The following is a 27,563-nucleotide window of genomic DNA, read 5'->3' as shown; positions in this document are numbered from 1 at the left end:
CATTTCCGATCTCTGAAATATGGCAGATAGATATTTCATCATTTGATTTATGATAAATTATTCTTGGGTTTGATCGAGTTAGCGAGGCTTCATTCTGTCAATTTATTTTCCTTTTCTCTCTCTTTTATTTTTTCGTAACGTTTCAATCGAAGTGCCAGGTATGAATATGAATCTTATTTTTATGAAGTTGTTACTAATTTACAGCAGCAGAATATAAAACACGCTGACTAATTTAAAGCATTTCCACTTCGTCTTTCAGACAGCGCCGTTTTCACATATTTTCCAGCTATTGATTCTGTATTTTTTCAGCATTTATTCTCATACCTCATTATAAAGCAATGCGCTCATACCAAATAGTCCCTGAGGAGAGGAAACCTACTAGTTCGAGACATGGGCCAGCTGAAAATGTATATATTGGGTCATCAGATGTTCTGTACAGGAAAAAAAGTGCCAAAAGCCAAGGTCGTAAACAATGTGTTTCCCTTCCCCAGGTGACAATTATTTCATTTTTGCCTCATCCGTTCAACCATTTCCGTAAATGTCATCATAGCTGGCTTTATAGCACTGAAAAAAAAATACAAATCTGCAGCGTGACTTTAATCTTAATACCACCATATCTGCAATCTGTTCCCTTAATGATAATGCTAGCAACGTTTGAGCGTATTGGCCGATTATTACCAATAGATCTCTGGATGCGGTTGCGCTGCAAGAAAGCAGCGGATTAAAAAGAATGTGATAAAGTGTAAACTAACCGCTAGAGTCTCCCAAGCATGAACATTACTCTCTGTTCTCTCAGTTACATGAACTAAAAGCATGTGTAGGTGCTGAACTGTGTGAACCGAGGTGGACGCCATTATCCCTCCAACCTATATGTAACAAAATAACAGGTCTGAGTAATTGCCCAGTCTTTTTCCTCACCAACTTTATCCTTAGGAGTGAATTTCATTATCTCCAAAGCACGACTTCATGTGGGGAATCAGCGTGTAACCAACTGTGACTGCTGTGTGCCTGGCACCCCCGTGAAGGCCCATCAGATATCTCCAAATACAGTTTCTTTTTGGCCCGATAAGAGCACAAGCACACAGCTATGAAATAAACGGCTGGCCATGGGCCGACTGGGAGCCGGGCTTGGTGGGACTGCAGAGGAGATGCTGTGGGTCACGATTGAGATCAGGACAGGATGAGGAGAAATTGCTGATGATTTAAGATAATGCTGCACTGATGGGAACAGAAACGGTCGCACTCATCACTCTTTCGACTGATACTGTGTGGGGGAAACCGTATAGGAACAGACACGTGATGGGTAGACGGGCTTACAGTGTCAACACTAGGATTCCTCCTCGCCTTTTGGCAGATAATTGAGTTTTACTGATGGCCTTCCAGATCTTGGTCGTGATTAAAAAGGACAGTTTCCGCTGGCTTCAAATTAGATTGGGAACATGGCAGAAGTGCGTGCGGCATATTTTCATAAGACATTACTTTCAGGCTGTGGCTCTAATCATCAAGTGGGTACAGCAAATGGAGTGTAAATATATTCATGGGCATGCATGCGAGCTTGTGTATCTTCGGCCAGTTATGGGTGTCTCTTTCATTTATTAATCCTAGGAAGAAAAAAAGGAGGCAACAAGAGAGAGAGGATGTTTTGCCCTTGCTTTATAACTGTACTGTGTTCATATTATGACCCATAGGGTGTCCAACAATAAAGAACAAGAAACAAAATAGTAAGTAATGTGTATTTAAATAGCGAACTTATTGTGTATGACACTTCACAATCATGAGGGGGCTTCCCACTCCACCACCAGTGTGCAGCATCCACATGTCACCCACATGATAATCGTACCAGTGCACTCACCACACACCAGCTATTGGTAGAGGGAAAAGACAGTGATATAGCCAATTCTGTGGATAGAGATGATTGAGAGGCCTTGATGGGTAAGGGCTGATGTAGGGAATTTGGCCAGGAGACCGGGGTTACATCCCTACTCTTTACAAGAAGTGCCATGGGATTTTTAATAACCACAGAGAGTCAGGACCTCGGTTTAACATCTCATCTGAAAGATGACGCTCACTGACAGTATAGTGTCACTTACATGATAACTCTATTATGACTATTAACATTAAAAAAATAAAAAATAAAAACTCAGCAAGTACTATGTTTTTTTCACACTATGTTTTTCTGTTATGCCCCTATTGTTACTTTAGGTGTGCTGAGTTTGACTTGATTGAGTATAATGAATCTAAAACTTTAATTTATGGAGTTTTCCCTGAGACATTTGAGTGTACACACCCGAAAAGCAATTTGTGTATGAATTTTTTACTAAAATATTAAAAATTCACCAATTTAGTACTTTTATTATTTTAACAATGCCACATGCACATATGCTTGACCCTTCCATTCATATCAGCTGGTCCATGATCTTTAAATAGACAGTGTCTCAACACTCACAGTTAATAGCAACAACTTTTTTCAAGACAGCTCGAGTTTAATTCCTGTTGAAATTAAGTGAGAATGTATAGTTTGTGTTTTAATTTTGGGGTTGAGTGATAAAATTGTATCACTGTTAAAAATTTATAAACCTTTCTTGAAAAAAAAAAGACAAACAGATGGACAAACAGACAAACTTGTACAGCTATCTGTATGGGGATTTCCCATGGACATAATGATTTTTTTTACTATACAAAGTATATGAAGAGTTTAGATAAAAAAGTGCTGTCTAAAATTTTCTTCTAAAATAACCCTTTTTTCAGGATCCTGTTCATGACCTGTGTTTTTACCCAGTTGCTTCACTTTTAGGATGAAGAATATATATTTTTTTCATTGCCTTTAAAGTGAAATAAATGAAATTTACATTTAATTTTTTTTTAAATCTAAACTCTTCATCTATTCTATTTCCTACTACAACCGTGTCACCTCAACCCAACCCTCACCTCACAGGAAACAATCTGCATTTTTATATTTTCTAAAAATTTTGTTCTGTTTGATTTAAAGGGCAGTTTCCTCATGGGGACCAAAAAATACATTGTGGGCACATTTTTTCTCCACAATGTGAGGAATACAAGGCACACACACAGAGAAAGAGAGAGAGAGAGACAGAGAGAGACAGAGAGAGACACTCTGTGTATATAAACATAAAAAAAAATTTAGAAGAAAAAAAATTCTTTTATTTTTAATTTTAATATAAAATTTTCATTCATTCGTTCATTTTCCTTCGGCTTAGTCCCTTTATTCATCAGCTAGAAGGGCATCCACTGTGTAAAGCCAACTTATCCAGCATATGTTTTACCCAACGGATATCATTCCCGCTGAAACCCAGTACTGGGAAACATCAATACACACTCATTCACACACATACTGTACATTACGGCCAGTTTAGTTTATTCAAATCTCCTATACCTTATGTCTTTGGACTGCGGGGAAAGCTGGAGCACCCACATGGAAACCCACACAAACACGGGGAGAACATGCTAACTACACACAGAAATGCCAACGAACCAGTGACCTTCTTGCTGTGTCGCCCCATATTTTAAAGTTTTATTTCATGAAAATGAAGTGAATCTTTTTAAACGGGTTTCAGTGTGTATGTATGTGTGGGTAAACTGCATTTAGCATATTTGAATAAATGTATGCACAGAAGAACAAAAGGAGCTATATCGATGTTAACGATTGGCCAACGGCCATCTATTCAGCCATCTTCTATAGACCAAATCCACAAGTGGGAAGAATCAAATCCATCAAAGTCCTCGGGGGGCACCTTCACATGACAGCCCCAAAATGATGGTGCCTCCGAGATCTCAGCACTCACAGGTGTGCCTCAGCAAAGACAAGGGGCCGAGAGTGATGGAAAGGCCGTAAAAAGAATTTTACGTGCATTTCTCAGAGGTGCGTTTTGTGCAAGGTACCACAAAGTTCCAGTTTAGGTAAAGTAGAAGCAGCTTGGTGGACGTGAGTGTCAGCAAGCTGAAAGGCCTGATGTATGACAGGCCATCTGGATTCCATGATGTACACCACGCCTGAAAGGGTGATAAGGATTGGCGCGGGCCTCCGCTGCCTCAGACAGCTCTCCCAGACGCCATATTTCATAGAAACACCACTGTCTGCCATGATTTATGCCTTATTATGAAGCTGTCGCTCATTGCTAGTGCAGAACTCATTAGGGACCTTTATTTTTATACAAGCATTGCGCCATTTAAATTGAATCCGCGCACAGGGAAGATGGTTTCTATGGCAGAGCCCCACAGTGGACTGTAGACTAATTTAACATTCACATGTAAATGAATTTCATATTTTCACTTTTTCAATTTGCCCGCTCCTGTGAAGCTCGCAATAGTTAAAGATGGAGTAAACATCCAAAACGGAATTAAATCCGGAGGCAAGGAGCCGTGTTCAACAAATGTATGCGAACAAGCCAGTGTTTGCATTAATACTGCGAAGTGAGTGCCAAAATTAACCACTCAGGATAAATTGGGGACTTTTTCAAGCAGTTCGATAAGCCATTTGAGACTGGATGACTTGAATTAGAGGTTCTGGCTGTCAGGTTGCGAATGCGTGAGACGTGAAAGGTTAAGCTTCATGTCGGTGGATCAAATAATGTTAAGACTCATGTCAGGTTATCAAAATAAATCTTTTCTAAATAACAATGACAGTGATGAGAAAGCAGCAGTTCAGAAAGTATATGATCACAGCGATATGGATATGTTTGGACAAGCTCTGCATTCTCCAGTATCTTCTTGAGCATTGTATAAGCATTTGTTTTGTATCAGGGAACCGGCAAACACTTCAATCAACAAACAATCAACAAGCTGTTCACACATTGACACTGTGAAAATGTATGAATACAAGAAAATTCATACAATAGGCTCTTTAAATGAATAGGCTACTGCCAAGATTTTCAGTGGGAGAAAAATATTTCATACTCTCAAACAAAGGTGTCATATGAACACATACTGTATGTGCAGTTCCCATTTACAGTTATGATAAATATGAAAATTTGTGTAGTTTGTTTGTGGTTTAACAATGCTACTGTTAAATTACGATGACTGAGGTATGTATCCGTTCTTATGAGTTTTATTGGGTAATGGATGAATAGATTTATATTATAGAAAAAAAAAAAAACCCTGAGCTTATGTCCAACTGACAGATCAACCAAATGTAAAAATAAACACAGTAAAAAAAAAATTATAAAAAAAAATTTCCATCTGTAAATAATCTATTATAGTTTTATTATTTAAGAGAAGCTTGAGACTTTCTAATGTATGACTGAAAAAATGTGTTTCAATTCTCATACAATTCAATAATTATATGAGAATAATATGAGAATTGATAATATTATTATAATATTAAGATTATTTAATAATACATTATTATACCCATTATGTTCATTTAGGGTAATTTTAAACTGGGGTCATTTGGGTTCATGTCCTCATTAATTAATTCATTTTCTTTTCGCCCTAGTCCCTTTATAAAACAGGGGTTGCCACAGCTGAATAAACCGGCGACTTATCCAGCATATGTTTTACTCAGTGAATGCCCTTCCAGCTGCAACCCATCACTGGGGAACACCCATACACCCTCATTCACACATTCACACTATGGCCAATTTAGCTTACCCAATTCACCTATATTGCATGTCTTTGGATTTCCTGGAGGAAACCCACGTAAACACGGGGAGTACATGCAAACTCCACTCAGAAATGCCAACTGACCCACCTGGGGCTCAAACCAGCGACTGTCTTGCTGTGAGGCGAGAGCGCTACCCACTACGTCACTGTGCTGCCTACAAAACCAGTCCTAAATAGACTATTTAGAGATTTTATAGCATAGAAAATTATATAAACAAACCAGGAATACTGCAAGTAATATTGGCTTTTGAACACAAGATTAAAGCTTTTCTTATGAAGTACATGCTAGAAACTTTTACATGCCACTTTAATGAGGAAATTCAATATCCTCTAAGCTTATCTCCATTTTACTTTTGAAATAACAGAACTGTCAGCTGAATAACAACAAATATGTACGTGTGATGTGAAGTGAACATGAAATGTTAACATCTAGTTTTAGACGTGGGTTTAAAGTTACAACAGTAATGCAACTGTCCTTCATTAGTGAACAGTTTCTAAACACAATCCACAAATAAACAGTCTCGGCAGGATCAGATATAGAACTTTTTAAAATTCCACAGCCCTCATCCAAACAATATTCCATTTGCACCAGAAGATCTCCTTCCTCATTTACAGAAATGTTGTTTATTTGAAAATGTCACACATCTTTATCCCTTATCAGTGAACGTCAGATGGCAAAACTGTCCAATTAGAGCGACTATTGGGTTTGACATGGAAAATTCCCCCTTCGCTTAAGGTTAAAACAACACCAGCTAATGGAACCTACATCAGAAACATATGCTGCCGAGAGTTTCTAATCCCCTACTATGTCCAGCGGATTTACGGCTTCTTGTGAGCAATTAACAATCAGAGATGCTAAGACAGTTTATGTGCCACGTTTACTCAATGGACAGTTTCACACTTTGGGGAGCTTTATTTCTGAGCCACATGCTCGCCAGGAAAGAGTAAGAAATACTCATTTGGGGCGGATTAGCATGTTTTTAGACTTAATCCACTCTCCCATGTGCAATGCCGGTTTATGGCAGCAATCGCATGTCAGGCGTATATGACGACGTGTATAAGGCCGGATGTTTTAGCGTGACGCTAACAGGGCCAGAGGATTAGGCTATCTGACAAGGTGCTGTGTAATTATACTGGAGACACTAGGTGATTATTTATAGAAAAGAGGAAAATATCAACAGTCAGGGCACGGCTGAAATGGGAGTGAAGGGAAAACGGCTTAACAGAAGGCCTCCAAGGGGGACAGAGAGGATTTTAATCCCTGCAGTGCATATATATATAAAAAACATAATTTTTAAAAAGGTTTTTAATCAGAAGCAAAACAATACACCACTTTTCTGGTGTGTGATATTTCAGTTGGCTCTAATGACGTTGAATGTTTTGTGGTTGGAGGAAATGGAAACGTTCTCAAGGTCACGTTTCAGCCATTCTGTGTGGTCTGCGCCTCAGTGGCTTCGTGTGGAGGGTGGAGCTCTTTTCTAAACATTTATGAAGCTGAATATAGGAAAGAAAATGAGACTCTTTCGAAGGTTGTCTGAATGTGGGTCATATAACCTCAATGGTGCTCTTTTAAATTGCTACAGGTGGACTCATAAATTTCTTTTTCTCACCGCTTTCTTCCCTACAGTCTGAGTGTTGATGTATCTAAATCCCCTCCCATTTTCACCCTGAGGATTTCCATTGTTCCTGCTAGATCTTGGCGGCTTATAGTTTCTCTGAATAGACAGTTCGTGTTATGCCTTTTTTTATTTGTTGTTGTCCTTCTTTTCATAAATTCTTAACACATTAAGGTCAATGTAAAAATTATGCAATGACTTTTACGTGCGGGTCAGCTATCTCAAAGGAATTTTATATGACTAATTCTTGGAGCTTAATCTGCTTGTGTTTTTACTCGTATAAAGTCATTGCTTCTTTTTGTTATAGTTTTTGTCATGTTTACTGCGTAAGGCAGTTTGCTTTTAAATAAATGCACTTTTTTTTCAAATTCACATTTATTCACTAAAAGTGGCAGTGAAGGTTTTGAATCTTAATATATAATTAAAGCTGCAAGCAGCGATGATAGGGACCTCGCACCCGGGCTCACCGCCGCCCGGTGGCCTCAGGATGACAGAGAACAGCAAACAATTTTAAATTAAGCAGATCTGTCATTGTGTGGCTGACTTGTATGCCAAACTACCTTCTGCCAGCAGGTGGCGCTATGACTGACTCAATATTGTTATGTGGATGTGTTCAGGGGAGGACTTTTATCAACCATGTGAAGTTTCAGGCTGATCACATTTTGTGTGGTTGAGTTATAATGCAAACTACTTTCTGCCAGCAGGTGGCGCTATGACTGTGACTCAAGATTGTTATGTAGATGCCTTCAGTAGAGGAATTGAATCAAACATGTGAAGTTTCAGGCAGATCGGACATTGTGTGGCTGAAATATAAGACAAACTACCTTCTGCCAGAAGCTGGCGCTATGACTGACTCAATATTGTTATGTATATGTGTTCAGGAGAGGACTTTTATCAACCATGTGAAGTTTCAGGCTGATTGAACCTTGTGTGATTGAGTTATAAGGACTTCCTGTTCCATGGCGAAGCGTTGAGGTTTTTCATGCTGCCATAGACACGCCTCTCGGCAAAAACTCTAGATCTTCACAATATATCATCGCTAGAGCTTTCAGATAACACAACCCAGTTTTGGTGCTGATACGATCAAATTTGTGGGAGGAGTTTGTAACTCTGTAAATCATGTAATGTCCTGTGGCCAGCAGGTGGCGCTATAACTGTATCTGGATATTGGCTTGTAAACGTGTTCTGGTCTGGACTCTTATTAAACATGTGAATTTTGAGGCAGATCGGATAATGCATGCCTGAGATATAATGACTTCCAGTTTTGTGGCGAATCATCAAAGTTTGCGAGGCCGCCACAGACACGCCCATCGACAAAAACTCTAAAGCTTCGCAATTTAACATCGCCAAGGCCTTTAGATGACAAAACCCAATTTTGGTGTCGATCGGATAAAATCCCTAGGAGGAGTTCGTTAAGATACAACGCCTGGAAATGGCAAAAACGCCACTTATTTGCCGCAGGAAGTTAAAAATATCCGACTTCCTGTTGGGTTTGAGTTATGGCTCCAAGAGACTTTTTTGTATGTTTTGGCGTGTTTGAGGTGTGTGCCAATTTTCGTGCATGTGCGTGAATCGTAGATCAGGGGCTCGTCCGTTTAATTATTATAGGTGGCGCTGTTGAGTCATTTGCCACGCCCACTTCAATATTGTTATGGGGATGTGTTCAGGAGAGGACTTTTATCAACTATGTGAAGTTTCAGGCAGATCGGACTTTGTGTGGTTGAGTTATAAAGACTTCCTGTTCCATGGCGAAGCGTTGAGGTTTGTCATGCCGCCACGGACACGCCCCTCTCCGAAAACTCTAGATCTTCACAATATATCATCGCTAGAGCTTTCAGATAACACCACCCAGTTTTGGTGCTGATATGATAAAATTTGTGGGAGGAGTTTGTTACTCTGTAAAATATGTCATTTCCCATGGCCAGCAGGTGGCGCTATAACTGTATCTGGATATTGCCATGTAAACTTGTCCAGGTCAGGACTGTTATTAAATGTGTGAATTTTGAGGCAGATCGAATATTGCATGCCTGAGTTATAACGACTTCCTGTTTTGTGGCGAATCATCAATGTTTGCGAGGCCGCCACGGACACGCCCATCAATGAAAACTCTAAAGCTTCGCAATTTAACATCACCAAGGCCTTTAGATAACAAAACCCAATTTTGGTGTCAATCAGATAAAATCCCTAGGAGGAGTTCGTTAAAATACAACGCCTGAAAATGGCAAAAACGCCACTTTTTCGCCACAGGAAGTTAAAAATATCTGACTTCCTGTTGGGTTTGAGATATGGCTCCAAGAGACTGTTTCGTATGTTTTGGCATGTTTTAGGTGTATGCCAATTTTTGTGCATGTGCGTGATTCGTAGATCGGGGGCTTGTCCGTATAATTTTTATAGGTGGCGCTGTCGAGCTATTTTGCCACGCCCACTTCAATATTGTTATGTGGATGTGTTCAAGAGATGACGTTTATCAACCATGTGAAGTTTCAGGCAGATCGGACATTGTGTGGTTGAGTTATAAAGCCTTCCTGGTCAATGGCGAAGCGTTGAGGTTTGTCATGCCGCCACGGACACGCCCCTCTCCGAAAACTCTAGATTTTCACAATATATCATCGCTACAGCTTTCAGATAAAACCACCCAATTTTGGTGCTGATACGATCAAATTTGTGGGAGGAGTTTGTTACTCTGTAAAACATGTCATTTCCTGTGGCCAGCAGGTGGCGCTATAACTGTATCTGGATATTGGCATGTAAACGTGTTCAGGTCAGGACTGTTCTTAAACGTGTGAATTTTGAGGCAGATCTGATAATGCATGCCTGAGTTATAACGACTTCCTGTTTTGTGGCGAATCGTCAAATTTTGCGAGGCCACCACGGACACGCCCATCGACGAAAACTCTAAAGCTTCGCAATTTAACATCGCCAAGGCCTTTAGATGACAAAAGCCAATTTTGGTGTCGATCGGATAAAATCCCTAGGAGGAGTTCGTTAAGATACAACGCCTGGAAATGGCAAAAACGCCACTTTTTCGCAGCAGGAAGTCAAAAATATCTTCCTGTTGGGTTTGAGATATGGCTCCAAGAGACTTTTTCGTATGTTTTGGCATGTTTGATGTGTGTGCCAATTTTCGTGCATGTGCGTGATTCGTAGATCGGGGGCTCGTCCGTTTAATTTTTCTAGGTGGCGCTGTCGAGTCATTTTGCCACACCCACTTCCGAGACCCATAATAAACGTAAATTTTCGCCACTTCTGAGGCGTGTGCAAAGTTCCGTGAGTTTTCGGGCATGTTTAGCCCCTCAAAATCGCGATTCATTCCGCGGAAGAAGTCGGAAGAATAATAATAAGAAACGGAGCAATTCCAATAGGGCCTTGCACCGTTTGGTGCTCGGTCCCTAAAAACGGAGCAATTCCAATAGGGCCTTGCACCGTTCGGTGCTCGGTCCCTAATAAAAAACGGAGCAATTCCAATAGGGCCTACGCACCGTGTCGGTGCTCGGTCCCTAATAATAATAAACGGAGCAATTCCAATAGGGCCTACGCACCGTTTCGGTGCTCGGTCCCTAAATAGGGCAGGGGTCTCAAGCTCAAATTGGGAGTGGCCATTTTGGTAACTGATGATTCAGGAGGGCCATTTTAACATTCAAAAACAAGACAAAAGTGACATATTTGGTGCATCTACAGACAAGATGTCTGGCATTACTTGTCACAAATCAACAAAAGAGCACGTTTTATTGCTTCACACAACTGCTAAAATATATCTGTGGCTGTTTAAATTAGCATTTACAGTCATTTAATGCTATTAACAGCAATTAACAGTCATAATAATGATAACAATAATTATTATTCTATACCAACCAATTGTCGCTTTATCAAAAGTTTAACAGCATAGGAACAGCAGAAACAGTTTGGGTAACTTTACTGCCAATTGTTCTTCTTAGTATCTTTTTTTTTTTTTTTTTTTTTTTTTTTGTAATACTACAACAAAGAGGGGAAAATAAGTATGTATTCACTTTTACTTTAACATGTTCAATTCAACCAGCATTAAAATGTACGTAGTTCTCATAGAAATCTCAATACACATATGAGGATAATCTATTAAATTAGACCATTTGAATCAGATATTAGCAAAATTTTTGTATTTGTTACACCACCAGCATATTGTGTAAGCAATGAAAAAGTGTTCATTCAACAAAATACAGGGGGTATAAAACTGATTATAGTCAAATGATCCTTGAATATTTACAAAAATAGAGCGCTTATCCACATTTATTTCAATGTGTAAATCAGCCACAGAAATAATCTGCATGTGCTTTACTCTCGACCACACACTGAAAAAAATAAAATAAAAATTGAAAGTAAAACTGAAATACAGTAGATTATAGTGCAGTACTTTAAACGTCTAATAGGTTGTGGGTCAAAACCACAAGCAGCTATATGCACAACAAGGATAGTGATTCAAAAGCATACAGTTGAAGTCAGAATTATTAGCCCCCCTTTGATTTTTATTTTTCTTTCTTAAATATTTCCCAAATGATGTTAACTGAGCAAGAAAATGTTCACAGTATGTCTGATAATATTTTCTTTTCTTCTAAAGAAAGTCTTATTTGTTTTATTTCGGCTAAAATAAAAGCAGTTTTTAATGTTTTAAAACCATTTTAGGGTCAAAAATTATTAGCCCCTTTAAGCTATTTATTTTTTTCAATAGTCTACAGAATAAACCATCATTATACAATAACTTGCCTAATTACTCTAACCTGCCTAGTTAACCTAATTAACCTAGTTAAGCCTTTGTCCCTTTAAGCTGTGTAGCAGTGTCTTGAAAAATATCTAGTAAAATATTATTTACTGTCATCATGGAAAAGATAAAATAAATCAATTATAAAAGATGAGTTATTAAACCATTATGTTTAGAAATATGTTGAAAAAAACAGCCCGCGAGCCGGGAGTTTGAGACTCCTGGTTTAGACTATAAACCAAATCAAATTAAATATAAGTATTATAATAAATTATGACCTTCTACTTAAGCACCAGTCTAAAAAAATTACTGTTAAAAATCCATCAATAAAGCAAATATTGGAAAAGATTAAGCTTAATGTAAATTACCATAATATTATGAATATTAAAATACTTTTCTATTTTAATATAAACTATGGGGGTGCGATATTGACACTCTAATCCCATAATCCATTCAATTACAAAATTAAGCAAGTGACTTTCTTTATGAATTAATTATAGAATCACTGACTTGAATGTGTTCCACCCAGATCAGAATAATCATCATCAAACTGCTTCACAGATTCAAGTTCCAGAAAAAAATGCAATTGTCCATTTAAGCTTATGGTTAATACGTGGCAACATATTTGGTTAAATGTTACTTGTAGCCATAGCCACATCCCTTTATATCACCTTTCAAAGACCAATTACAAAATCTTCAAAGGTTAATCTCCACTCTTGAGTTAGTGACCCTTCAGACCCCTGACCCGAGTGTGCACTTCTTCATCCTGTCGACCCAGCCAGGCACTTGTTCTGATATATATGCTCCTGACCTGGCTTCTGTCTGGGTAATTAGAAGGTCACTGCATGGAGTCTTCTTGGCAGCTTTACATCAGGGATAAAATTGAGATTGCATGAGGTCAGTTAAAAGGTATATGAAGATCCAAAATTCAGTCTAGGTTTTCAATGACATACCTTCAATAGAGCTAATATCCGTTTTGTTTTTTTTAAGGTAATGTAATTACTTGGGACTGTGTCCAAAAGGAGACATTCTGAATGAAATAGTTTGCTTTCTGCATTAGAACTGGCATTGTATGAGTATGTTGTTTGGGAGTGTAATGTTCCTGCTTTTCCAAAAATCAATTTTTTTGACTTTTTCTGAAGTCAAGGTTAGTCACCTGTACAGCTAACTACAAAGGAACTGTTTATGCTACTGGGTTTTTTTATGTTAAAACTTATCAATATATGCCTGGTGTCCACATTACTCTGGCCTCTTCATCGTTTTCCATTACACTCGTCTTCCGATTCTGAATAGATGGGTTCAAATGCAAACTTTTGAAAATGGAGGTGCTGCTATCCACAATCCCTTTCTGTCTAGTCTTATAAACTCACATGTATCATTCCCTGAATCATCAAGACACTCTCATATGACAATTACACAACCAGTAAGTAGCAAATACAAATGGCAGCAAGATATATCCATGTCCTGTGAGCATGGTCATGTGTGTCAGTGGTTAATAGTCATGTATTATGTATTATAATTTGATTATAACTGCAGATCAATGACAGTGCGCAATAGCCTACTGTAACTACTGTAAATAAATATATGAATGCAACATATATGAACACATACATACCCTTGCAGTCTCTGATATGTTACTAATTGCAGAACAACTACATACAACATACATTTAGACCTTATTTAGGTTCAAAAACAACATGAAATACAACCCACAGTCAGTGCAAACCTCTCATCTGTGTGTGTAATCTTCGCCAGCACATGTAAGCTCTGTTAGAGAGCAATTCTGAAAATCCGAGTTCATAATAGTCCAAAAGGCGATAATAAACATGGCAGTTTGTTCGTGATTAAAGTTGCTGTAGCAAAAGCACACGTCTGGACCAGTTGCTAACAGAGTTGTTCAGAAAGCATCAGACACATGGGCTGCGTCTGAAACTACTACTACTCAGTAGGTACTGCATTTGAACTTAAACATACTACTCGACCGTGAGAAAAGTGCGTTCTATACTGTATGAATGTGAAAAGTATGAATGGAATTCGAATGTACTACATCCGCCTTTTTGTCATGGTCCTGCATCAGTTGCATCGCTTTACTCCCATTCATGAATTCGCTCACGGGGCATCATGGGATAGCGCAGCATGCATGCGATGCGCACTACAGAATCTCTCCGGAAGTAGTAAGTCATCCGGGTACTTCTCGCATACTGATTTTTAAATTCTATGAATTCGGACATACTACTCGGCTCGCATACGGATTTTAGTGTACTATATAGTATGGAAGTTTTGGACGCAGCCATGGTTTGGCCACCACATAGTCCAGATATTAAACCTATTGAGACTTTAAGATGTGCTGGACAATACTTTGTGCAGTGGTCTGACTCTCCGATCATCAATACAAAGTCTTGGTAAAAAAAAATAAAATATGGATAAATGTTGTTATTGCAGAAGAATATTAAAAACCATGCCATGATGAATGTATGCCATAATCAAAGCTAAAGGCAGTTCAATGAAATATTAAAGTTTAAATGTTGCACATTACTGCCTACACAGAAATTAATGACCTTTTTAAAATGTTTATAGACATTTTGGTTAGGCTTTCCATCCATTATAAAATAATGAGTTCACTATTTAAGCTGACGTGACTCTCAAACAAAAGCAGAACACACAGCTCAATGACTTTTTGTCTTTTAATTGTCACTTAAAACAAATACCCTCAGTTTATTTCAGAATTTCTATACCAGGCACCTCACAAACATTGACCTGTTTACAACTTCTGGAGGCTATATAGAGGCCAGTTATAGTTTAATGCAATTTTTTACTTGGAATATGAGTCATGGTGCTTGAACAGACTTAGATTATTATAAATTGAACCATATTTTATGAAAGGCCAGGTTTAATAGACATGAAGGACCTTGTGGTTAATTAAAGGAATAGTTAACCCTAAATCAATTACTTGGCCCTAAGATTGTTCCAAACTTGTAGAACCTTATTATTGTCTCCTTCTTTTAGACAGATTGTTTTCCTTAAAATGTAATCTTATTTTACTATATTAATCTTTTTATTAATATTAAAATTTTTATCTTCAAAATATATATATCTTTAAATATAAATCATTTGAAAAATATAAAATATTTTTCTTGTCCATACAATGACAGTCAGTGGGGTCCAGTGTTCATCAAATTATCTTTGAACCTGGGATGCACCAATATGAGCATTTTAGCCTATACAGATAACTCTTTACATTTGAAGGCTGATAATCGACATAAATGCCTTAAATGCACATTATAATTAGATTTTTGGTTACAAAAACAAAACATAAACACATATGTGAAAAACTTATTTTATTTTCAAAACTTAACTGCACAAAACAAGTAAATATGAGCTCATATACAGGGTGCGCATGCAAGCTCAGTTGCATGCAATGCTTTTAATGCCTACCCCTCACTGCTCTATTGAATGCATGTGTCTGTGACTGCGTGTCTGCAGTCAGATACTATTGCATATTTTTCAGCTTATATAAGTCAAATATTCTTCTAACAGTCTACCAATACTCCAATGAGAGTTAATTGACAAGTACTTACAAAACAACGACAAAAAGAGGACTTTCAAAAAAAAGTATAATTGCCAATACATACACAGAATAACATCATGCAGGTTAAGATATAAACAAAACCTTGGATTATGAATCTCGTCAGTATTCACGGGGTGTTTGATAAAGAATAACAACATTAGCTTGATGTGATTGGATGTGTAGTGTTAGTTAAAGGTCTAGTGCAATCCAAAACCCTAATCTTTAATCATGATCTGGAGTTTATATTAATCCCTTTATCCTACGATCATGGGCTTCCATTTAGAATCATTTTACGAAATTAATCTTTAAATACCTTGCTTTTTGACAAAAACAATTTTGCTAAATTGATTATTTTGTTTATCTGCATGTTATTACCACATGATAACCTGATTTCTTTCTTTCTTTCTTATTTTTTTTTAATACTGTATATATTTTTTCTCAGCTCTCCAGTTCACATTCACCAAGGCCAGATGGAGTTTCACTCAACAGGATCTGAGGTCACCAACACAGTCTGCCACAAGGAAGCAATGATACCCAAGAAGGCATGTTTGAGTGATTGTACTGATGCTACAGCTTAACACAGATGGTAAGACGTAATATTTAGTTTCGCAACACAATATCCCCAGAGAGAGGTTTGATCACATAGACCTTTTTTTCTTGTGGGTTGAGGTGTGTATGACAACTTCAACATGCCTGGAAAAACATTTTTTTTTTTCACTTCATACTTAAATAAGTAAGCTTTTAAAACAGAAAGTATGGCTTGTCAATTATTTAGTTTTATTATTGTTAATTGGAATGTAATAGAATTATTGAAACATTACTATTACACATACTGACAATATGACAAAACAATGCAGGGTTATGCAAACAGTAGAATGGTAAAACAAATTGGGATTATTAGATTCAAGCTTTTTAAACTCAAGAAACTGAAAGAAACAACACATTGGCCAAAAAAATCAGTTTATATTCAAATTATCACACAGAAAACAAATAAATTAGTGGAAATTGTGAAAAAATAGTGGAAAAACCAGTTTGGTGGCTCAGTGGTTATTATTATCATCCTTACAGCAAGAAGGCCACTGGTTTGAGTCCTGGCTGGGCCAGGTGGCATTTCTTTGTGGAGTTTGCATGTTCTCCTTCTGTATGTGTAGGTTTCCTCCTGGTGCTCCGGTTTCACCCACAGTCCAAAGCCATGTGGTATAGGTGATATAAATAAACTGGCCATAGTGTATGAGTGTGTCTGTGAATGAGAGTGTATGGTTGTTTCCCAGTGCTAGGGATTCACAAGTTAGTGTACTCTCAGTGCTGGGTTGCGGCTGGATAAAACATATGCCAGAGTAATTGATGGTTTATTCTGCTGTGGCAACCCCTGATAAATCAGGGACTGGGCTGAAGGAAAGTGACAGAGTGATATCTTAGGCTTGCATGGTTACATTGTAAAAGGTGCTCTCCTCTAATATTGAATATCTTAGTTTGAATGGACATTTAAAATACAATTTCCACGTTTTATATAATTGTTGATTATATAGAATATATATGAGGCAAGTTTGTAAAATCTTTGTATTCTTTTATCCAACTAAATTTAACGAGTGCACTTTAAAATAAAAATTGGGTATTTAATATAATATAATATAATATAATATAATATAATATAATATAATATAATATAATATAATATAATATAATATAATATATGTTGTGTTGTGTTGTATTGTATTGTATTGTATTGTATTGTATTGTATTGTATTGTATTGTATTATATTATTCTTTTTTTTTTCGACTTAGACTCTTTATTAAATAGGGGTTGCCACAACAGAATGAACGGCCATCTTATGTATTATATATAATATGTAAGTTGTAAATAATATTTTATATATTATATATAATATATAAAAGACATGCAGTATAGGTGAATTGAATAATCTAAATTGACCGTAGTGTAGATGTGTAAATGCCAGAGTGTATGGATGTCTCCCAGTGTTGGGTTGTGGCTGGATGGGCATCCACTGTGAAAAACATATATGCTGGATAAGCTGGCGGTTCAATCTGTTGTGGCGACCCCTGTTTAATAAAGACACTAAGCTAAAAAAAAAAAGGAAAAATATAATATAATATAATATAATATAATATAATATAATATAATATAATATAATATAATATAATATAATAATAAAAAATTGTTCAAGTTACCCAACATTTTTATAGTTGGAAATTGTTTTATTTTTAGACTATGTTGAAGAATGTCATTTTAATGACCAACAGTTTTATAGGCATGGTTGTTTACAAGTTTTGCATGAGTACAGTAAACAGTGTTAAATATTATCCTAACCCTAACCCCAAGGGTTCCAACAATTGCGAAAACAGTGCTGTGACAGTTTCAAGCCATATTACCCATGATGCAATTGCATTCACACTCCCAGCATCCATACCTCATTATCCATAGCGCAGTCGCTCAAATACGCCACTCCATCAAGCCATCACCATGAGAAGTGTCAGAAACAAGTGACCTAAACCTAGAATCTGACCTCAAACCCACTCAATCATAATCACGACTGCTTAAAGCACATGTCCAAATCCTAAAATTAGACTCCGAAAGTGACTGATGGATGAAGAAATATGCTCCATCCACACATCGCTTCATCACAATGAAACTGTGCACCCACGCATCATCTGGAGATAAATGTACTGAGTCCTACTTTCTGACCAGCGGCGTGAGCTTTGCTCCACCAGTGCCCTACTTCTAAGCATCAGACATCGACTACCATGTTTCTCTTCTTCATCGTATTACTTTAAAGAGTGCCTCATAGCTTTTATCATCGTGGATCGAAATAGCATCACCTCGTGCGATGACAGATCCAAAAATATGATCAGTTTTCGTTTTTTTTTTTCCAGTGTACTCATATTGGAACCAACCATATTCAAAACCCCCACCATATTTACCATTGTAGTAACCATTATGTATGTATGTATGTATGTATGTATGTATGTATGTATGTATGTATGTATGTATGTATATATATATAGCTTATGTAGTTGACCTAATTACCCTAGTGTCACTTTTTAAATGACACTTTGGGCTGAATATTAGTATATAAATAGTAGTTGCAAAATAATCAGTAAAATATGATGTGCTGACATCAAATTAATACTGTATATAACTTTACAAGCAGTTTTTACCTAACTTGAAAAGAAATGAAAACCTGATTTACTTATTTCTTATCTTAATTAATATTATTTTATATAATTAAATAAATTAAAGAATATTTTGATCAATGAAATTCCTTAAAAAATGTTAAAAGAATTCTGAAGCAAAATAATTTCCCTGTACTGGGTTGCGGCTGGAATGGCATCCGCTGTGTAAAACATACATAGTTGGCGATTCATTTCGTTGTGGTGACCCCTGAAGAATAAAGGGATTAAAGGCTGATTTATACTTCTGCATCAAGCGCACATGTATGGTCCGGCACAGCCTTTGCACGGTCACATAGACGCTGACTTTGACATGCGCCTCTCAAAAAAGCTGTGATTGGTCGGCTTGGTATCGCTGACGAGTGTTGGCGGTGTTGAGATTCACAAGCCCGATGGAGCGAGTGTTTACAAGTGTCGAGTTCCATGAACGAGCTCCAGATGGAAACTTTTGTTTTGTGTTCACCTTGTGATTAAAGTTATTGCACGAGTTTTTACTACGTGTACATTAAGGTATTGTTCAGAAAAAAACAAAACACCAGTGAAGAAATTAGACACAGAAGAACATAAAAACCTACTGTGTGTCTAAAGTGTTATTGCAGAGCAACACAGAGAGCACGCAGAAGTATAAATGTAGAACTACATGCAACTTAAACGCAGTGGTCACACTTGTCACTTCGCGCAGAAGTAAAAACCATCCTTAATCTGAAGAAAAATTAATGAATTTATAAACTTATTAATGAAACAAAACAATTATATTTTCCATTAGAATATGAAGCTACTGTTTTAACAATGACAATAATAAAATATTTTTCTATTTGTTTACCAGCTCAGCATATTACAATGGGTTCTGAAGAGCTATGTGACACCAAAGACTATAGTATTCCTATAGGGACTGAAATAGCATCAACTCTCACGATGACAGATCCAAAAATACGACCTGTTTCATTTCAGTGTATTAGCACTGGAGCCTTTGTTCTGTAACAGGAATCAGTCCTCGGCGGTGTCTTAGAAAGCAGTGGAATAGTGCATATTAAAGTGTCGCTATTGACCCCAGAGTTGGATGGGAGAGAGAATACGAGACAGACCTCTGATGGCTTTGATAAATGTCCTCCCATGAATGAGTCACAAGGAACATTATTTAAAAATCAATGTGGCTTTTTCTCTCTGGCCCTGGAGTGGACTGGCGCCTCTGAAAGCCTGGGTTTAAGAGGACGGTTTGATGTCCTTTTGTGTGCGCCTGTTTACACATGGGGTTAATGTAGCTCAATTACTCCTGCATCCTTTTGTCATCACTTTAGACCCTTTGCCCTTGATTTTAATAATCAATTGGATTACTGTAGTTCACTAAAGAAAGGTTAATCTATATGTCAGGTGTACTGTTACTCTTCATAGACTGTATGTATGTGTTACTGGTAAGAACGAGGAATTGAATAATCGCGAGTTGACTGAAGCATGTGTGTGGCAACGGAGAGTAACTAACTGAAAGTAACTGCATCTGTCAGTAGCATGGCAGTAGCTCAGCTGTTTTTAAACAGAGTTGGTTTTCCAGTAATGAGCTACTTTTTTTTCCAGCCATTAGCGCTGTAGCGTGACAAAATGCTGCATCGCTGTGTTTTTGTCACGTTGTATTGAGTGCGCCACTTTACAGAAGACTGAACTGAGGTAGTAATCAAATCTGCTAAACTTCCAATCTCTTTTTCTCTCATGTGAAACATATAGGGAAGTCTGATTTATTTTAGTGAATTGGTTCGTTCGTTTGGGTGCTTCATGTAGATGAAAAATTGTTGATTAATTTATTGGAGGTTGTGTTTGATAATAAATATAATATAATATAATATAATATAATATAATATAATACATTTAAATTTGTTAAACATTGTTGATTCATGTCTTATGGATACAGAACAATAATGTACTGGATTTATTAATGAAAGTTCATGTTGAGTTAATCTTGATAACTTATTCATTTCTGTTTTTGCAATGTGTTAGTTTTGACTTATGATAACAAATTTATTAAAACTTATTATTTTGTACTAAGAAATTACCTAACTATAAAATAATAAGAAGAATGTTTATGATGATTATGATGATGATGATTATGATGATTATGATGATGATATAATAATAAAATAATAAAAATAATAATAATAATAACAATAATAATAATAATAATAATAATAATAATAATAACCATATTAGTAGTAGTAGTAGCTGTAGTAGTAGTAGAAGTAGTAGTAGTAGTATTGTCATATACAATATTTTTCGGTATGTATGGGGAAAAACACTTGTCTCAGTAATGGTGTTTTATAGTTACAGTAAAACTGACATTGTTACAGTTACAGTTATAGTTACAGTAAAACTGACATTGTTTGTTTTAAGCCTGTGCATGTTTTTTACAATGTCTCATTTTATTATTTCCCTTTTTATATATCCTCTAGATCACCTATAAATTAACAAAGCTACTACTTGTATGTGTATAACATCATAGGTTAAAGTTTGGATGATTTCAAGGGCCCTGTTGAGAGAATGGGCCACTGTTGTCATTTAAAACCAACCTCAGAATGTGATCACGTTGTATGTGGGTACAAGTCCATTTACTATCACATGGCACAGGATTCATAGCAGCGCCTTTGCTCATAATGATGATTTATAAACAAATTTCAGGAGGAGCATGCGCAGATGTTTTGACAAGGCTAATTCATCATTGACATTTAGTCTATTTTAAAGCAGCGTCATTTTTTTATACCTCAACTGCAAGTTTGTAAGTTGAATTTGTCATTAAATTGTCATTAAACATTAATGACACTCTAAAAATTACTTTGACAGAGTAATGGCACATTTTATTGGGACATTTTAATGACAAAATATGTTTTTTTCTACTGAGAAAGTGAAAATATTCATGACAATTATAAAGACCTCATGAAAATCATGTTTATGACTGATTTATGACAAGCAATGGTGCTTTGGTAATGTCAAGTAGTCAAAGATAAAGACTTGAAAGGTTATGATGGACAGTATTTGTTTGTCATGTTGTCCATAACAAATAATGTCTTCTTTGCAATTTGCAACATAAACATTGTCATAAGCAGTGGCAATCCCATTCACATTCATGACATGTGTAATGTCATGATTATAAATGCTTCATATCCTATGAACAACCCCACTACAAGAGGAATAACATAAGTTAGAGTTTCTTTCTGAGCTCAGAGCTCTCTCCTGGGTCAGCAAATATCGGTTAATGTGAACTTGAGAGTAACTTATAAACTGATAAAAGCTACAGTTTAATGTTAATGTGAATTTGTTAGCCAGTAAACACTCACTCAGTAGCAGTCAGGTTAGCGGTTAGCGTTTGCTATGAGATGCGAACAAGGTGCCGTATGGCCAGTCGGTGCAAGGACTCTGAATACAGGACAATCTGTTGGGTATGTTTAGCACACTGGCCTCTTCTTCCGTCCCCTTTGGCCCTTGTAAGTGGTTCCAACCTCGTGGGACTGAACTGTCCCAACCGTCTGCAAGCGCCTCTGGCACTTAGTCTCAGCACTCACACCAAATGGCTATCAGATTTTAGATGATCCATTTTAAAAAAGTCAACAGCTGGCCACACAAGCTGGAGAACACACACAAACACACACACACATGCAGTCTTTGTCTCTTTCAGTCACACTCATACTCTCTCTCTCACACACACACTCCCTCTCTTTCTCTCTCTCAGCAAATTCAGTAACACAATTAAACCATGGGAAATGGCAGAGATCACCCTGATATTCCATTATATATAGCCACAGTAATCTTCCCTTTCAGGGATCTGTATTTTTTTATGCTGCAAATGGACAAATACTAGATTATGGCTTATGTGGAAGGTAGCAAGGCCATGGGTGACCTTGAAACATCCCTTTGGTTTGAATAAACTCACAAATCCATCAAACAAGATGCAAACAATTTCACCTACATGACCGCATGGCACTCAGAGACCCGGCAATGTTTATTTAAGGTTGTGTGTATGGATATGGTTGAATTATGGATACATTTACAGCAGCCAAGGGTTAATTGTAGTCTGTGCACTGTTAAATGTTAGATTTGATTTTGTATTCAGTACTGTCTTAAACTCTGCGTTTGTATGTGCACACACATACTCATATAGCAAGTTAGGTGATACCTTATATATATTCTCCATCCACATCCATATATTCATGCATCCATCCACCAAAAAAAAAAAAAAAAAAAAAAAAAAAAAAATATATATATATATATATATATATATATATATATATATATATATATATATATATATATATGCCAGAGTAATTGGTGGTTCATTCTGCTGTGGCAATTCCTAATCAGGGACTAAGCCAAAAGATAATGAGTGAGTGTTCAGCAGTGATTTTTGAATGATTCACTTTTGATCAAATATATTAAGAACAAGATTGTCTTAAATAAGTTGTGTGTATTAATGTAATCATTTGATATATCATAATAATAATAACTAAAAATATATAATAGCAATAATAATAATGGACGTCCTGGTGGCGCTGTGGATAGCATAATCGCCTCACAGCAAGAAGGTCGCTAACCTCAGGTGGGTCAGTTGGCATTTTTGTGTGAAGTTTGCATGTTTTCCCTGTCTTCACGTAGGTTTCCTCCGGGTGCTCCGGTTTCCCCCAAAATCCAAAGACATGAGCTATAAGTGAATTGGGTAAGCTAAATTATCCATAGTGTATGTGTGTGATTGGGAGTGTATGGGCCTTTTTCAGTAATGGGTTGTGGCTGGAAGGGCATCCGCCGCGTAAAAAACATGTGCTGGATAGGTTGGTGGTTCATTCCACTTTGACGACCGCATATTGGTAAAAGGACTATGCCGAAAAGAAAATAAGTGAATGAGAAATAATAATAATAATTGATTAATTCATTAATTTTTTGCCGGCTTAGTCCCTTTATTAATCCGGGGTCACTACAGCGGAATGAACCGCCAACTTATACAGCACATTTTTACGCAGCGGATGCCCTTCCAGCCACAACCCATCTCTGGGAAACATCCACACACACATTCACACACACACTCATTCACTACGGACAATTTACCTTTCCCAATTCACCTGTACGGCATGTCTTTGGACTGTGGGGGAAACCGGAGCACCCAGAGGAAACCCATGCGAATGCAAGGAGAACATGCAAACTCCACACAAAAACGCCAACTGAGCCGTGGATTGAACCAGCGAACCAGCGACCTTCTTGCTGTGAATCGACAGCATTACCAACTGCGCCACTGCATCGTCCATAATAATAATAATATTATTAATAATAATAATAATAATAATAATAATATGATCAGCTAGAATCCCAAATACATTAAAAGTCAAACACCTTGTTAAAAAGAGTGTGTAGAATTATGCTGAGTTGATTTGTGAGGACCCATATGTTTTCATGCTATTCTCTCTCTCTCTTTCTATTAAAATAAATAAAAATCATTTTGGACCAGATGTTACGTGGGTTGCCAGAGAGACAGGTTCACTTCACATTTGCAAAAGCAGAAGTTTTTATTTATTTATTTATAATTCAGTACAGATATGCAATTAGCCTGTGGAGAATAAAGTTTGCACCAATAATTGTTATATTATTCAGCATGCGACATTGACGTATTTGTATGTAAGGCCTGATTATGCCTGCATGCTATAAAACCAACCCAGGCTCATTCTGAAAACATACATCTATATGCATTTCTTGAGTGCAATATAAATACAACCTAAGCCACATTTTTTCCCCGAATCCACCAGAGGCCACTTTGTACGCTTTTTGAGATTTAAAATTTCTCTCGCAAGTGCCATTCATGCTTGCTGTTCTCACGGAAATCACAGGCCGCTGTCTACTGACTGTTTGACTAACTGAATGACTGACTGACTGACCGTCCTCCCACCCTCCTTCTTCCCTTAACCCAACCAATAGTATTTTCAAAAGCACAGATTGACCCGCCCACCCACTTCCCTTAACCCAATCGACAGTTTTTAAAAGCAATCCAAAAAATAAGAGTCCACGTTTTCAGATTTTACCACTTTCTCACCCTGTTATTTACTTGTTTATTTTATTTATTTTATCTTTTTTTTGTCTTACCTGCTTTCTGGAACCATTCTTCACTGGACTCGAACCCCGTCGTCATGGTCAACTCCTCTCTGCATCTCAAGTCCACCGACGTACATGGCGAGCCACTGGACAAACTGGTAACAGCTGGAAAGCCGTCCATACGGTGGTAAGCGGTCACCTGGAACAGTGTATTCCATTACGTAGCATTGATTTTGCAGCCATACGTACTTCTAGCTACATAATTTTCGATCTCCAGAAACGTAAATAGGTCTACGTTTTCAGAATGAGCCTATGTTGCATAAAACATTGCTTATGGATTATAAATTATTATTCATTCATTCATTTTTGTTTTTGGCTTAGTCCCTTTATTAAACTAGGATCACCACAGCGGAATGAACCGCCAACTTTCCAGCATAGGTTTTACACAGCAAATGCCCTTCAAGCCACAACCCATCACTGGGAAACACTCATACACACTCACTCATTCATACACATACACTATGGACAATTTTGCCAACCCAATTCACCTAACCCACGTGAACACGGGAGAACATGCAAACTCCACACAGAAATGCCAACTGACCTTCTTGCTGTGAGGCAAACGTGCTACCGACTGCGTCACCATACACACACACACACACACTTACACAATATATACATAAATAAAATACGATTATATCATTTTTTGTTTTGTTTTTTACAGGTCAGTTTATGTGCATGAATTTGAATTCCACAGGATTGCATACATAGTGTTGCAAGCATTTTATTATGCCAATAGATGTCCTTGTTTTCCTCTAAACTTCCTTCACCTGTTTCAGTCATGCAATATTCACAGCTCAGGCTTATTATAGACCTGATTCTGAGATCTGAACCTCTTCTTATTACTGGACGCAACTCTGCAAGTGGGTCATTAACAGTTTCTCACATTCACTGCTGTAAATTTCATTGCCTTGACCATATTTCCATCCTCCACATTGAGCAAGAGAGCCCATGTCATGTACGTAATTATCGCCTTGACATATTCCAATATATTTATATATATATTTTTTTTATTATTCATTTTTTATAATGAATAAAAAAACACATTTCTATTTCTTCTATCCCCACAGGAAATGAAACATGAAGGTCAAGGTCTAGTTAGGCAGATTAAGAGTGGTGAAAAAAGAAATTAATTTGTGAGCTGAAAATATCGATTGTTGTTACATCCATGTGAGTGTCAGAGTGTTATTTTAATGGATTCAGAACATATGGTGTGTAGCCCTAAGGGAGGGCAGGATTCACTGACCCCTTTCCCCATTTGGAGCTGTTAGGGGTTCGAAACCACACTCCAGAGCGTGCCAGAGGATGAGATCGATTCACCCTGAGGCATAAATGTTCCCGCACTCACCCCTTTTATACTTACACTACTTCTAAATGCCATGCAAAATATATTTTTGCATCAAGTTTGTTATTATATTTTTCTAAAATTTATGTATCTTTTCCTCATTTCTTTGTCTTCTAATGGAAGGGGGTTGACCGAACGCACACTCACATACACACAGACACACACACACGAGCACCGACACACAATGTACGGTCCAATTTAATCCATTTAAAGTGTGCAACTTAATGGATAGTACCTCTCCATATAGGTCACCTCTACATCGATTGCCTGAGGAAAAACACGATTTCATTCTGATCCTGTCATAACAGTTTTGAAACCATTTATTTGGCTCTTTCGCAGAGGGCATTGGGATCCATATCACGTGCTGATGTGGAAACATTTGTTCTTCCCCCGTTCGCGCACTTCTGTATGCACAAATCAGGCATTGGAAACGTGCGCCGCTAATGCTCTTGCTAACCCCCCTTGCGAAAGTCTTTCTGTTTTAATGCCACATTTCCTTAAGTATCTCTCAAAGGATATTAAAGCATTGTGCCAGTGTTAATGTTTCTCCAGCGCTCAAGCACTGATGTAACAAAGAGAAATCTGGGGACTTTGTCCTTTTCATTACAGCTGAACAAATGGAATGAATTCTTTAAGAAGCTAACAGTCACCCAAATGTTAACGCTAATGCGAAAGCGGCTAAAACTTCACACTAATTTGCAGGAGAGCGGCAGGAATCGATACAGAGAGAGCTGCTCTTTTTAAAGCATGCCTGGGATATGCTTGACAGAGACTAGTCTAGATTTGGGTGAGCGCTTGAGGTTCTGGTTCTCCACTTCAGTCACACTCTCTGACGCTGGGTCATCTGAAGTCTCGGAGCTTGTCAGATTGATTCTGCACTGCCTTTGTTTAGGTGTAAATCCCATTCGGGCACCGCATGGATGAAGATGGCGTTCGCCGGCATTACATGTAATGAGAAATGCGTTCTGTGTATTAGTGTGCTGAGAGAGGTTTTCTCCCTGTGAGATTTTCTTCTGCGGATCTGTGTATAATTTTACCGGCTGCTCTTTGGAAAATTTATTCGTGGGGTAAAACTGCTGGGCCACTGAAGGAAATGAAGACATTACCGGAACGTTATGAATAGATAAGTATGCAGCCGCACTTCAGAAAAGACCTGTTTTGACAACAAAGCTGACCTGAGAATAATGTTGTTACGGCAAGACCGGAAGGTCACACAATAGTCGTTTGCGTTTGATTCTTATTCCAAACTCATTACAGCGGGGAAATCTCTGGATGGATATGAAAGAGAAGGGATTAAGTTTTCTTCTCTGTTATGTGTACCCATCGATGCTGTGACCCCTAACGCTTCCCCCTCTCTCTCACCGCTGTGCTTACATGGGC

General features: G+C 37.4%; 1 protein-coding gene across 10 annotated transcripts in view; it reads left to right on the top strand.

Moving 5' to 3' along the window:
- Positions 1-27,563, top strand: part of LOC147837115 (uncharacterized) — a 533,045-nt gene that overhangs the window by 454,775 nt on the left and 50,707 nt on the right. For 6 of the 10 annotated variants that reach the window (XR_015478579.1, XR_015478588.1, XR_015478580.1 and 3 more), the window contains one exon: positions 15,978-16,121. Coding sequence is in view for 3 of the 10 variants with exons in the window: in XM_087240968.1 (XP_087097094.1) it covers positions 16,100-16,121 (22 nt within the window). In the remaining 7 variants the exon portion in view is untranslated. Of the gene's footprint in view, positions 1-15,977; positions 16,122-24,900; positions 24,966-27,563 lie in introns of all 10 variants that reach the window. The other 4 variants (XR_015478584.1, XR_015478578.1, XR_015478589.1 and 1 more) reach the window with 1 other exon arrangement.

Source organism: Danio rerio, chromosome 2 (genome assembly GCF_052040795.2).
Source record: "Danio rerio strain M-AB ecotype USA chromosome 2, GRCz13ab, whole genome shotgun sequence".
Taxonomy (NCBI): Eukaryota; Metazoa; Chordata; class Actinopteri; order Cypriniformes; family Danionidae; genus Danio; species Danio rerio.
Note: the sequence above shows the minus strand (reverse complement) of the source record. Positions and strands in the feature narration are given on the sequence as shown.